Here is a 14,759-nt window from a genome sequence, read left to right as displayed (position 1 = left end):
CATTAATGCTAAAAAATTAAAAAAAAAATTGAATTTTTAAACTAATTTTTATTTTTTTTTTTTAATATTTAGTTGTTCATTGCTATATTTAAATCTGCATAAAAATGGTTTAACAGCAAAAAAATATTAAGAAAAATAAAGATTTTTGAAACCCTACATTTGTAATGTTATGGTTTTTTTACACGTTTAACAAAGAGACTGTTTGGCAGCTGGTTTTTGAAACAAAATTGTTGTACAGTGTTATGTACAAATTTTCACAATTTTAAGCATGAATTCGCAATACGTTTATGTAGAAAGTTTTGTTTCGCATTCCTGCACCTTTAACAACCATGCATGTCTCACTTAACTGGGACATACTGTATTTGTTTTCTTTTTTTTTTTTGTCTAGCGCGCTATTTATACTACTAAGTTCACATACCATTTAAGTTTATTTAACATTAAAGTTATGCGCATATTTTTACATTTTTAGAACTACAACAAAAGTAACCAGCACAACAAATGCAACGGGAGCAAAATGATAAGTGCATTTTCCATAGCAAAATGGAGACTTCATTTCGCAGTAACCGGTCAACTTTACTACTATACAGTATATACTATATATATAAAAWACGTTCGTCTCATTTATTTATTTATTTAATATTTTGCACATCATTTTCCATGAATAAAATATTAGTAAACAGCGCACCGGACCTAAAATCCTAATGAAATGCGTTTCAGCACTTAGATCAACAATGAGGAGTCAAAGACGATCTTAGAGACACACACACACATATACATATATATGTATAAACATTATATGTGCATTTGTGATCCACTTCAATTTCAATTTGAGCTTCATCAACGGCAACATCATCATCAACTCGAACAGTTTGATGGTGGCCGTGGTGTTGGGCGCAGCGCGCGAAGAGCTAGTCGTAGCCTCCTTGGGATTTGTCTGGAAAAGGCGAAAGACAAATATTGTCTTACTGCTATGTTTTCTTTAACAAGAATGCAGTTGCATGCCACAACTATAGCTGCTTGCCGGCTACACCATTTCCTACTCCAATTTCCAATTCCAATTTTGTGTTTGCTGTGTCGCTATTTTTCTTCTTTCATTACTCATACTCGTCGCCAGCAGTTCGCACACTCGTTAATGCAACAATGTGGCATATTTATTTAGTGTGCTCAACATGAACGCACACATAAAGGCACACAAATTTTTTCGAAATCAAATCAAGTGGTCACAGTCTGCAGCATCACCAAGTGAGCTGCTGATAGTGAATGCTGAGTGTTGAGCGCTGAGTGCCAGACTGCACACTTTGCTATTTACAAAGTTCTTGTGCTGCCAACAAAGCGCACATTTGTTGCTGCCACCGTTTGTGGCATGCTGCACTATCAGTAAAACGCCAAGAATTTAAGCGTGGTCTAAAAAGAGCGCTTGTTATCTCATTAAGGCGGCCAAGTTTAATAGTTATGCGCTTTCTTCTTTGCGTTTGGTTTTCGTTGCTGTTCCAATTAGTTGTTGCTCTCATTTTATTTGCTACTTATTTATCTTTTAATTGCGACAGTGCTTCTATTTCCGTTTACATTCTGCAAGTATTCTCCAAGTGTTCGTTGCACCTTAAGAGCAACTAGTGCACAATACTTGCAACACATTCTTGCCACAAGTGTTTGTAACGTTTCTGTTTTACAGACAACTTTATTATGTTTGCACTAATCCAAAGTTATGTTATGCGGCGTCAATGCTGCAACTAAGCTGTGCAACAACTTGAAAGCAATACTAGTATGAATAGTTTGTGGTTTTTTTTTTAAAACTGTACCTTCTTGCTTTTTTCGGCTCTTTCTTATTGCACCACGAGTTAGTGTTCAGTTTTGTATTATTGTTTACTGTATTTTTTTTTTCCTTTATCATGTTTTTGCTGGTTGAGAGTATTTGGTCACGTTTTGGCGTTTAAGTGCCTCTGCAGATTTTCTCAATTTTCATGTATGTGTATGTGTATTTCTCATTGTTTATAACATTGCTCTGCCTTCTGTACGCTTTTGTGGTTTGTTGATTTTCCTGTTAAGCAGTTTTAGATTTTCGTAGCCAATGCTTAGAACAAATTCACATTTCACGCTGTTATTTGCTGTTGCACAGTTATTACAGTATAAAGCCTTACAGATAAATAATGATTTTGTAATTTTTTGTTGTTGTTTTTTTTTCTCTTATTTTTGTGGGAATTGTGGAATGCCATTAAAGTAATAATGTTTCATTATTTTAAGGCGTAGAAAAAAGTGATTGAGTTATTAGGACTGCAGAGAAAGGGGAAAACAATTATATTTACCTATCAAATCTAATTAAATATGAAAAAGGTTTATCAATTTTTTTATTTTGATTGTACTCCTGCTTTTATTATTTTTCACTTTTTTTTTTTTTKTTTCAACGAAATTAATTGTAATATATTTTGTTTTCGTTTAAATTTTTGTATAATTTTTATATTTGGCGTATGCACAACCTGTCTTAAATCGTAAAGTCGTAAAATTTTAAATTTTTACACTTGTTTAAAAAAAAATTTGTTGCTGGGTTACATACAAAAATGAGTTTACACATTTACAATTCTCAATACTATGTTTTCGAATCGTTATAACTTATAACTTTAATAGACATGTGAATTTTATTATTTAAACAAGCGTAAAAATTTAAAATTTTACGACTTTACGATGCTTTAAGACACGATAGCATATTTATTTACATTAATTTTATTATATTTTTATTTACTTTATTTTACATAAATGTGTTTTTATTTTATTTTTTTATAATTTTCTTTTTAAATTCTCTTTTTATTTCAATTTATTTTTATATTTTAATTATATTTTATTTTAATCTACTAAATTTCATTGATTAATGAAATTTACTTTATTTTGCTTCTTATATTTCATTTTCATTTTTATTGTTTCGAAATTATCGATCATAAAAGTTTAATCGATAATAATTAGAAAAAAGTATCGATAAATATAAAAAGTATCAGTTTTTTTTTATCAGCAAATGTACTCATGAGACAACCTACGTTTGTTATATACAAATATTCGAAAAAATATAACAAAAGTGGTACACCAAGATATGAAAATGTCAAAAAATTGAATAAGATTTGCACCATTTAGGTTGCTTCGCTGCCTAAGCACCACTCAGGATCAAATTAGTTCATTGTACAGCTGTAAAGCATACGAGTAGAACCCAAAACCCCTTTGACCATTATTTTTTTCTACTTACATATGTATTCTGTATAGTTTTCAAACAAATGTTTTTTTTTCAAATCAAATGATATATGGATTAGAAATTTTTAAATTGGTTCTTTAATTCCAATATAGGGTTCAAAAACTCGAATCAATCTAATCAATAGTCATCATATTAGTATCTAACAAGCACGAACACGAAACTTATTAATTACAAACAATTTCTTTTCAGTTTGAAAATAAAACACACTTTCGATACAAATACAAACTGAGAACAAATTTTATATACGACTGTAATATTGAGGTTTCCTTAGTTTCAAATATTGAATTACACTGCCTCACACATCCGCCATCCGCAACACGCTCTATATGCAGTTGTTATTTGCATAATTAATTGCACAACAAATAATAGAACAAAAACTCGAAAGCGCAAACAACTACAACTACACACGATTTCGTGACAACAAAAAATGCCAGCAGTTTCGAAAACATATTTTGAAAACCCCCCAAAAAGCATCTCCACACATTTTATTGACAACACTACAACTGCCACTTCATGCGCAACATGTGTGCATGTAAATTGTTTAGTGTCAACAAATTTTATTAATTAAAATGTCATTCAAATTTAACATAATCATCTAAAGCAGCATTGTCATTTGCAGCTCAACTAAATTGAAAAACTTCACCAGCTATACAAGCATGTACATACATACATATACATATATGTATACTGTTACTACGAGATCACAACGATTTCCCTACATTTTGTGCACACTTTTCTCAACTTGCCACAACGCGCCGTATAGTTGGAGATCAACTGACAGCTGTGCAGACACAGCAACACTTGCGCCGGTTGTGTGAACACACACATACATAAATGCATACATATGTATATAAAATATATATATACTAGCAAATCAGCCACGCACCCAGTTGACGAGATGCCACACTTGGTTTCTAAGTGCACACGATTGTATGTGTGTGCGTATTTGCCACCGAAAAGTAGTGTCATTTTAGGGTCGCCCTCGCAAGTTACCAATTTCACCCCTTGTCAGTCAGTCACTCAGTGTTTTTGCGTCCTCACGGTCACTTTACGTTTATCCCTCTGCCTACTGCTGATTCACTAAATTCTTTTTTTTGCTGCATTTTATTATTTACTTGCCACGCTCTGTGCGATTTCACCCTCTTTGCGCTCTTTGCCTTTTGCCAAACACTCTCGCCACGCTTTTCACAACAAATCAGTTGCAGAGGGCGAAATTTCCTTTGTGATACACACATAACAGTAGGTTTGTGTCAGTGTGACAGCTTTCGAAGTGTCAACTTGGCAAAATGTACACAATTACAGCCGCTGCTAGCCGTCACTCGGCGCTGCTTGCCACTCGGATACACACATATTCCTTCATATCTGTTCTACCCACTTTTTAGCTTATTTTCTTTGCAGTCACCGTTTATTATTTGCTTTTGTTGTTTGCGTATGACAGCTGCTACCGTTGACAGCTTTTCGCCTGCTCTCCTATTGTTACTTTACATTGGCCATCCTTTAAATCGCCTACGCTCTAAATATTTGCATAAATACGCTCAATAAGTAGACTTGTGGGTCCTTAAGGGGTGGGTGGTTGCGCGGTAAGCGCCAGAGTTGCAAAAGTTTGTGTGTTCTAATTTATTAGGTTTATTAGTTGGTCAGTGTACGTTTTAGCAAGGATTACAATAGAAAACTTTGCAAAGCAGAAGTCGAAAGTTTAATTTAGCAAATTGATTTCTCAACTATTTTTAATTTAATTAAGCGCGAATGTGGAGCAAGTTTTATTATTTGTATATATATTTATAATATTATGATAAGTAAGCAAGATTTTCGCTCAATCTCTCACTTACGCTGTCAGCTGTCATAGCACTTCCCGCACCGCATATTGGCTCAGCGGTGAATACGATAACCCACTTGAAGGTGAACGGTAGCCTAATTATCGTTTCAATTTATTTATTGCTAGTTAGTTTTTTTTATGTAATATAAAGGTTTAACTATAGTCTAACTGTCACGTTACCCTACAACTGTCACTCAGCTGCGGTTTGACCACCAAACTGCCACGACGTGCGCGTAAGTTTCCATAGCTCGTTATTATTCGACAGTTAAACCGCAACATGTAATTAATACTTACAGTATATTTTTTATAATTATTTGTGTATAAGAATATATGTATTTGCATATCTTCAAAGATTGATTGTTTTTTTTTTATCATCGTTCCTATCTGCATCTATCATATTAAGCAGGGAAATATATTGTGAGCTGTTTCAAGCACACATTATTGTTGCGTGTAATTTCCTAACCACAAGTGTCAAATTTCGTAATATTTACAAACACACACGCGATGTACAATATATTAACATAATCGTCGTTATAGGTATACAAGCTTTCTTCATATCTTCCATATCTATAAACTGTTAACTGTAAGTCGTGGCGATTTAAATATTTTTATATATATTAATAGACATCAACCTAAATAATTACATCCTTACAAATTACATTAAAACAGAGTGGGAAATTCGAAATCACTCAAACAAAAAAAGAATAAAATAAAATCAAAGTTAGTTACTCATATATATATTATAATATATTTTGTTATGGTCTCCCTATAACTAAAGCAGTCACTTTTTCATCAAAAAATTCAGATTTTTTAGTCGCACACAAAATTTTTTATACTTGGCTATTTAAATGGGAATGTAAACAAAATTCTAAAACAAAAAGGGTTGTAAAAAACTTTCTGTGAAAGTTGACAACTTTGTCTTTTGCTGTTTTAAAAGTAAAACCCCGTTAACAGAGTTACAAAGTATCTTCATAGGGAACTAGAAGATTAGCTGAAATCCACTTTGATTAATGGAAAACACTGCATGCAAGTGACATAACATCTTTAAGTAAGAACTAAATTAATTTTCAGGTGAATCAGAATGTCACATTTCCTTGGGCTTTTTGAAAATTATGCTACAGTTAGAAAACCTGGCATTTGAAGACTTGAAAATCAAGATGACACGTTTCCTTGGGCTTTTTGAAAATTATGCTTCAGTTAGAAAAACCTGAGAGTGAAAAAAGTAAAAGAACAACACGCTTTAATTTAATATATTTACTCTAAAACCATTCCTAAAAATTGGTACAATCATCTTCATTTAATTACGTCGACAAAAACCCTTGCCTAAACTAGTGATGCCATCACAAATTTAATCTGTTTTTACTTAGTTTTTGGCTTTTGCGGCCGAACCCGTCAAAAAATGGAGAATGAGAGTTCGCTGTTAATAAAAGTTGAAGAAAATTGATGGTAGTTAAGTGCTGGCCACTACTATAAAATCAGAACGCGAAAAATAATTTTCATTCAAACCAAAAAGAATTTACGAAGTAACATGAATATTAAAAATATGTTGGATTTTTTTTTTTTTTTTTTTTTTTTTTTTTGTACATAGTATGGTGTAGAACAGCGCGACATACACATTGGTATCCACAATGTCAGCACTACACTGAACTGTCAAGCTGAAAAAAGCAATTTTCTTAATTTAGTGTTTTCCAATGAACACACGGGCAAACGCACAACACAACATATTTTCCGATGCAGAAAAACTCAAAGAATTAATGCAAAAGCGCAAAATCATGCTAGAAATTCACTTCCAACGCACGCGCACACAAACAACAAAGCGCGGATTAATATACGCACTTACTCGCCGTTTGTTAATTCATTTCACCACTAATATCACACTATATAGCGATGTTAATGTATAACAGCAGCCGTTTGTGTCTGTCAAATTTAATAAAAATCACTGATTTTGATTGATGTGGCACAACTGAGCAACGCAGCGCGAGCAGAGCATCATCTGGTCCAGTCAAAGTGAATTTATATGTAAATAACTTTTATACGTATGTATGTGTGCCCTTAAGCGCAAGTGTGATTGTCACGCGCGCTCAATGCTATTGTTTGAATATGCGGACATATGGCAACCACCGTGGCAATAAGGGGTTAAATGCAGGCAGCGCTAATGTCAGCAAGCATTCGCCGCTGTAGTTTATTACTTATCTCGAATAGCGGCTTACTTGTCTCTCACGCTGCCTTTGGAATAGGACCAAGTGTTTGCTTGCCACTTTCGCCGCCTGTTTGCCTTGAATTGAAACAAATGAAATGGAAGTAAGAAAAACAATATTGGAGCTACTAGTATTTAATTGCATTTATGTGCTCGCGCCGGTGTGTGTTACTACAACTCGATATTTAATAGGTTTTTGTTGATTTAGGCTCAATTGTTTTCGGGGGTGCGCACAGCATACAGCATCCGGACTAAAGCTAATCGTTTGCGGTTACTCAGAAAACACTTCACATAAATATATATTTATACATACACTTAAGAGCTTACCCTTGCTCTTTTGCTGCTGAAAAATTTATTAATTTTTGCCTCTTGTGTGCTCTTCTCTTTACAGTTATCCTTCATTTGTCGCCCAGCGTTGATTTGACAACGTGCTGCGCCTGCGGTTTGAGCGTTCGTACGTATAGCGCGCGTCTCCAGCGTTGCTACAGCTACTTACTTTGCCACACATTTGAGTTGTCTACTGTTTTCAGTCAGCTGTAAGCTGTCAACTGTCATAGACAGCTGAAAGTTTTCAACAAGCGCAACTAATCGTTGACATTTTTGTTGGACACAGCGTCGCTTTGGAGCGACTTACTCGTTTGCGCATAAGTTTCGTGCAACATATTTAAATAATAAACTTACAAACATACATATAAATACCTACAGACGTCATGTTACGCACAACGGCACACAGCACGAAGACGACGCGGCGGCATCCGCTGGCGTTATGCAACTCTGTCTTTGCGCTCAGCATCGTGCTGCTGCTACACACACATAACTGTCATGCGGACGGCATGCAACATCTCGCGGATAGCGGTGGTGGCGTTGGCATGGGCGGTATGGGTCCGCACTCCATGGATGTCAGTCCCGCGCCGGGTTATGGCCTACCCGCCATACCAAAAGATCCGAATTCACGCTGCGAAGAGATCACTATACCAATGTGTCGCGGCATTGGTTACAATATGACTTCCTTTCCAAATGAAATGAATCACGAAACACAGGATGAAGCCGGTTTGGAAGTGCATCAGTTTTGGCCACTCGTTGAAATCAAATGTTCGCCAGATTTGAAATTCTTCCTTTGTTCTATGTACACGCCTATCTGTTTGGAGGACTATCACAAACCGTTGCCGGTTTGTCGTTCGGTTTGTGAGCGCGCACGTGCCGGTTGTGCGCCCATCATGCAGCAGTATAGTTTCCAGTGGCCAGAGCGTATGGCTTGCGAGCACTTGCCGTTGCATGGCGATCCGGAGAATTTGTGCATGGAGCAGCCGTCGTATACAGAGTCGGGCAGCGGCGGTTCGGGCCGTGATGGCACGTCTGGCAGCGGCTCGGGCGGCAGTGGTGGTAGTGGTGGCAGCGGCAGTGGTGGTGGTGGTGGTAAACGTAAGCAGTCTGGTTCCGGTGGCTCGACTTCACAGAAATGCAAAGGCAAAAATTCAAAAAACTGCCAAAATTCCCTAGGAGAAAGAACAAACACAAAGGATTGCACGTGCTCGTGTCGCCCGCCACTCCTACTCCTGGGGAAGGAAGCGCTGATGCAGCCACCACACATGCATTACCCGTGGTACATGAATTCAACTGTACAAAGAATCGCCGACGTACCAAATTGCGCGATCCCCTGCAAGGGTCCGTTCTTCACAAACGACGAAAAGGACTTCGCCGGAATATGGATCGCCCTGTGGTCGGGTCTGTGCTTCTGCAGCACACTCATGACACTAACCACGTTCATCATCGACACCGAAAGGTTTAAATATCCGGAACGTCCGATCGTTTTTCTCTCCGCTTGCTACTTTATGGTAGCTGTTGGTTATCTATCAAAGAACTTTTTGCAGAATGAAGAGATCGCTTGCGATGGTCGTTATTTGAAAGAGAGCTCCGCAGGACCACACTCATGCACTATGGTATTTCTACTGACATATTTCTTCGGCATGGCTTCGTCGATTTGGTGGGTAGTGCTCAGCTTCACTTGGTTCCTGGCCGCTGGTCTTAAATGGGGCAATGAAGCCATCACCAAACACTCGCAGTATTTTCATTTAGCCGCCTGGCTCATACCCACAGTGCAATCGGTAGCCGTATTGCTGCTCTCGGCTGTCGATGGTGATCCCATTCTCGGCATTTGCTATGTTGGCAATCTTAATCCGGATCATCTGAAGACATTCGTGCTGGCACCGCTCTTTGTATACCTCGTCATCGGCACCACTTTCCTAATGGCGGGCTTTGTTTCACTTTTCCGCATACGTTCCGTTATCAAACAGCAAGGCGGTGTTGGCGCTGGCGTTAAGGCGGACAAATTGGAAAAACTAATGATACGTATTGGCATCTTTTCCGTCCTCTACACCGTCCCTGCAACCATCGTAATCGGATGCTACCTGTATGAGGCCGCCTACTTCGAAGACTGGATCAAAGCGCTCGCCTGCCCATGTGCACAGACAAAAGGTCCTGGCAAGAAACCATTGTACTCAGTACTAATGCTGAAATACTTTATGGCCTTGGCAGTTGGTATTACATCGGGCGTTTGGATCTGGTCCGGTAAGACGTTGGAGAGTTGGCGTCGCTTTTGGCGTCGTCTCTTCGGCGCACCGGATCGCACTGGCGCTAATCAGGCGCTCATTAAACCGCGACCGCCCATACCGCATCCGTATGCTGGCTCCGGCATGGGTATGCCAGTGGGTTCGGCAGCCGGTTCGCTACTCGCCACACCATATACACAAGCGGGTGGCGCATCGGTTGCCTCCACCAGCCATCACCATTTGCACCACCATGTTCTTAAACAACCGGCAGCAAGCCACGTATGACATGGAGAGTCAGGCGGAGCTTCAACAATGGGCGGTGGTGGTGGCGGCGGCGGCGGCAGTACAATTGGCGGTGGCAGCGTGCTGGGTGGACACGGTACTCTGATGAGCACAGCGGGTATGAGCAATAGTACGGTTGGCGGCGGTGGTGGTGTTGGTGTTGGGGCTCCTCCTGGCAGTATGTTGCACGGTGGCGGTGGCATGGGCGTACCAACGCCCGGCAATATGGGTATGCCTGGCGTTTATGGCAATGGCAATGGCGGTGGCGGTCCTGGTGGTGGTCCAATGGGTCCCATGGGTGGCAATGGCGGTGGTAATGGTCCCAGTACGGCACCCGGTTCGGTGATCGATTCACGCGCGGTGTCCGTGGTCGTTACGTTGCCTGGTGGGCCAGGCGCGCAACACCCCGGGCAGGCGCTGAGCGACTATGGTCCTATATAGTTAATGGTACGGCCAGATACAGCGCACTGGGTGTCGACGAGCAGTTTTTCGCAACTGTAAATGCAAGCGATTGCAGTGTTGCAATTTTCTTTAAGTTCACGCACTTTGGCGCTTGCGCCTTTAAACACATCTGAAGTGTTAATATGAATTGTAAAGTTACAACAACAAGGCGCCATATTAATTTCTGCTAATTTCTAGTTGTACAATAATAAAATATTTAAATATATAAATTTAAACGAGTATGTAATAAAGTAACGAGTAAGCAAGCTAAACTATATAATTCTAGTCCATTTTCATTGAAAGAAAAAAACAAAAAAAATATTGAAAATAAAAAAATGATGGGTTAAAAATTTAAAATGTATGAGACAACAACAAAGCACAATTTCTATTGAATATCACTAAACGAATTAAAGCAAAAATAGTCAATAGCTTATAGAGTGTCACTTGAACTTGCTACACCTTCTTTTCCAAATAGAAATGTTTAACAAAAAGCAAAGAATAAAAAAATAGCAAATAAACGTGTTGAAAAGTTAGTAAAAAGTAAAGCGATACGAAAAGCACATTAAATGCGCGCGAAAATACATTTTTTCTATAAAAAGTAATTTTATAAAAAATGTCTGTAAACATTATTTCACTTACTCCTAATTCATTTTTCAACTCTCTACTCAAATAGACTGATTTAAAGTAATATTAAAAACTAAATAAAAAACGTATTTCACTAAAAACGCGAAATGCAATATTTTAAAAGTACGAACTGTGTAAAAAACCCGCATCAAATATGTTAATCATGGAAATTTTAACGGAATGCATATGAAAAGCAAAAACAAAAACGACACGGTAGAGAAAAACAGTTTTCAAAAACGTTTTTCAAATCCCCTACCACCGACATTGGGTAAAAATTGCCACTGCCAAAAACGCCAACGCCATATTGCATTACAAAAACAACAAATAATAATAACAAACCCAACAATAACACTACTTATATGTATACATAGGAAATGCATGTAAATTTGCCAGCAAAGAAAATCGAATATCAGAAATCCAAGCAGTTAGCGGAGCTGAGTTAAAAGATAATTACGAAAAACCATCGTTTACGCAACCTAGTAAACGTGCAAAAGCATTTGTAAAATATATTTCATGTTTATTTGTAGCATTTATTACGCCTAACTGTATGTAGCGTTTGTATGTAAGCGTTGCTAAATATAAAAATATGTGGAAAATCATTGCAAAACACACTTTGTGAGTTTAAAATGAAAATTCAAAATACTTATGAAATGAAAAAATTGCACTAAAAGATTAATTATAATTAATTTATGAATTATTAAATGCCAACGAATTAGCGCAAGCACTGAATGTCCAACTGTAAATACTGAATTTTAGTTTTTTAATTTAATAGAATAATATTTTCTTATTTAAGCAATTATAAGCGCGAAATTATTTTGCTCAAAAATGCAAACTACCGCAAGTGAAATTGAATTAAAGTGCGGTAAAAAGTCTTTTACATAAACGGGAAAATAGTGTTGAAACGTGCAGTTGTGACCAATATTTTTTGATACAATACTTGGAAGAAAAATTATTTTGTATTTACGAAAAAAAAAATATATTTTATTTTGATAACTATTGGAAAAAAAATTATTTTTTTACATTTGTTTTTTATATATTGATTAGAATAAACTTTTTACATAATGACTAAAAATACATATTTTTCTACTTCCGAGACAACAAAATTCAAGCGCAATTTTTTGTTCAAAATTTTTTTGGAATATTATAAAATTTACTTTTACTACACAGCAATTCTTGTAATATTTGAACAACTTAACAAGCATATTGTTTTTTTTTTTTATATATATATTTTGCGAAAGAAATTTACAAAAAAGGATTATTCGAAATTTTTCCTGCAAATTTTTTGTGGTATTGATGTTTGCCCAGATAAACTTAATGTATTAGCATTTCGCTCGAAGTGTTCTCTCAAAACCAAAAAAAAAAAAAACAATTTAAATTGCTTTATGCAATATAATTATAATTGTTGTTTATAATATTAAAAGTTACTTCTCAACATTTTTGAGAAAAGTTTGCATTAAGCTAAAATTTAAAATTAAAGATATCTTCAACCATAGTTGTTTCCATAACAAAATAATTTAAATTATTTCCACAAAGTAAATATAACATGAAAATTTTCAAAAACTAATTGTTTTTAAGTAATTCTAAACCATATAAAAAAATTATTCAAGAAATTAAGTTCAATGTTGTGGAGAAAAAAAATTATTTTGCAAAACAAACACTATTTTTGTTCTATATATTATCAGATTGGAGCATATTTGAAAATTTTTAAAAATTTAGCAGAAAAAGAATTGTATTTAATATTAAAAAAAATTAAGTTCAATAATTTTGAGAAAAATGTGTTTTCCATTTTTGAAAAAAATATACAGTAATACCCAAAATTCCACTTTTTTCAAACAAGTTCAAAATTTTTTGAGAAAATAAAAGAAGATAATAATATTTTTTACCATGCAATTATCAAAAATTTTAAAATTGAATATTTGTGCCACAAAAATTTTTCTTCCAAAAGTAAAAAAAAATTCGCTTAATTTGCTGCACATTTCTCACTTGATTGCCTAAAAATCGTTTCGTAAATTTTCCACAACCATAAACGTATTTTGCATTTGTTTAACGCATTGTAAGTGTAAGAACAACAAAGAAATAATTATATTATAAATTATTTATTAATTGAGCGCATACAAGAATTTCCTACTTATTTTTAATAAGTTTATTTGTTTACATTTATAAAAAGTGAATAATATTAAGTATTTTTGTTTGATTTTCGTATCATTGGCATTTCTTGCTGCAAAGAAATTGTACATAGTTGCATGTAGTCACGCATTATTTACTATAAGTTAAAACAATTATTATTTTTTATAATTTGTGTGTTAATGAAAAACATTATGCCAACAAGTAGTTGTGTAAGCGTAAGCAAAGTAAATGTATTGTAATTTGCAAAGCAATCAAATTTATTTAAATRCTATTAATATTTATGCAAGAACGAAAATATATAATATGTATGTATGTATTAAAAGAAATCTATTGAAAAATTCTAAAAATGTGAGCAGACTTGGTTATTTTAGGATTAAAAAAATCTGAAATATTTTTTTGAGACCAAAACACTCAACATCAGCCATTTTTTCAAAACTCACATTTAAAGTTTTGCGGCTATTCTTATCAGCCGCCGTCTTTTCATTGAGCGAACTACTTTTCTATTGCTTTATTATATTTTAATTTAACTTAAACAGACGAAAAGTTAAGATTGTGTATTTTATTTTATACCTTATCTTATAATGATTATACTTTAACGATTAATTATTGTTTTTATTTAAAAATGCTAAATAAAATGCAAAGAAGAAATTATTTACAAAATCCAAATTTCAGTTGTTTTTATTTATTCTTTTTACCAATTTCTGTTCGTATTCAGAATTTATTTTTGTTTGTTTTCCGTACATAGAGAATATCTTTTATAACATGATATTTTTTCTTTACACAAAGTAATTATATTATGAGCTATTTTACATTTGCATATAAACGCACGACATACATTTATCATACTCGCATACATTTTTCTCCCTTGCGCATTTTCACCTCACAGCCAGCGCAACACCCACTTTTGCATAAAAATTTCTGAAAATTTAAAATTCACTATTGACATGTTCACACATACGCCCCAACCAGGCGAACAGAATCGTAAATGAGTGTCCCCCTAAAAGTATGCTACATATTTTTCTGTCAGCGATTTTCTTCACCTGGTGTGTGGCGTCTCACACACTAGTAATGGCTGCGCAACCTTAACAAATGTTTTGCTGCTACCTCGTATTTATGATCACCTGGCAGTTGGGTAGGTGAATGATTTCACGAAATTTTCTTGCGGCGACGTCGGCTGCGCAGCATTAAAGTTTGAAAGCGTATGCTTGGGTTTTGAAAGGGGCTGCATTTGCTTACATTCAGAGATAGATTTTTTTAATTTTGATGTAATTTTGAACGCGAGAAATAAAGTTCCACGCCTTAGTGGAAAATGTTGCCACCTTCCAAAATGCTAAAACTATCATAATATTACAAAACGTTTCTAATGCACCTACAACTACTACCAATGTGTGCGGTAATTTAAGAAATATATGTAAACAAAAATATTTGATTTTTATTATATTTCATATATTTTGTTTTCAGTTTATTTATTTGACAGGAATTAAGAAT

General features: G+C 35.3%; 2 protein-coding genes across 2 annotated transcripts in view; both read left to right on the top strand.

Annotated features, from left to right (window-relative positions):
• LOC108970238 (frizzled-2) overlaps positions 1-10,106 on the top strand; it is an 80,952-nt gene extending 70,846 nt beyond the window's left edge. The window contains exon 3 of the mRNA XM_018935510.1: positions 7,640-10,106. Coding sequence (XP_018791055.1) covers positions 7,959-10,082 — 2,124 coding nt within the window. The 5' untranslated portion in view covers positions 7,640-7,958 and the 3' untranslated portion in view covers positions 10,083-10,106. The remainder of the gene's footprint in view (positions 1-7,639) is intronic.
• LOC108970239 (glycine-rich protein 23-like) lies at positions 10,102-11,740 on the top strand. The gene has a single exon (XM_018935511.1). The coding sequence runs from the start codon at positions 10,110-10,112 to the stop codon at positions 10,518-10,520; it is 411 nt and encodes a 136-aa protein (XP_018791056.1). The 5' UTR covers positions 10,102-10,109; the 3' UTR covers positions 10,521-11,740.
• The last annotated feature ends 3,019 nt before the right edge of the window (positions 11,741-14,759 follow it).

This window comes from Bactrocera latifrons, unplaced genomic scaffold (genome assembly GCF_001853355.1).
Source record: "Bactrocera latifrons isolate USDA-ARS-PBARC rearing strain unplaced genomic scaffold, ASM185335v1 scaffold_291, whole genome shotgun sequence".
In the NCBI taxonomy this organism is placed as follows: Eukaryota; Metazoa; Arthropoda; class Insecta; order Diptera; family Tephritidae; genus Bactrocera; species Bactrocera latifrons.
The sequence above is the reverse complement of the archived record's forward strand: the minus strand, read 5'-3'. Positions and strand labels throughout refer to the sequence as shown.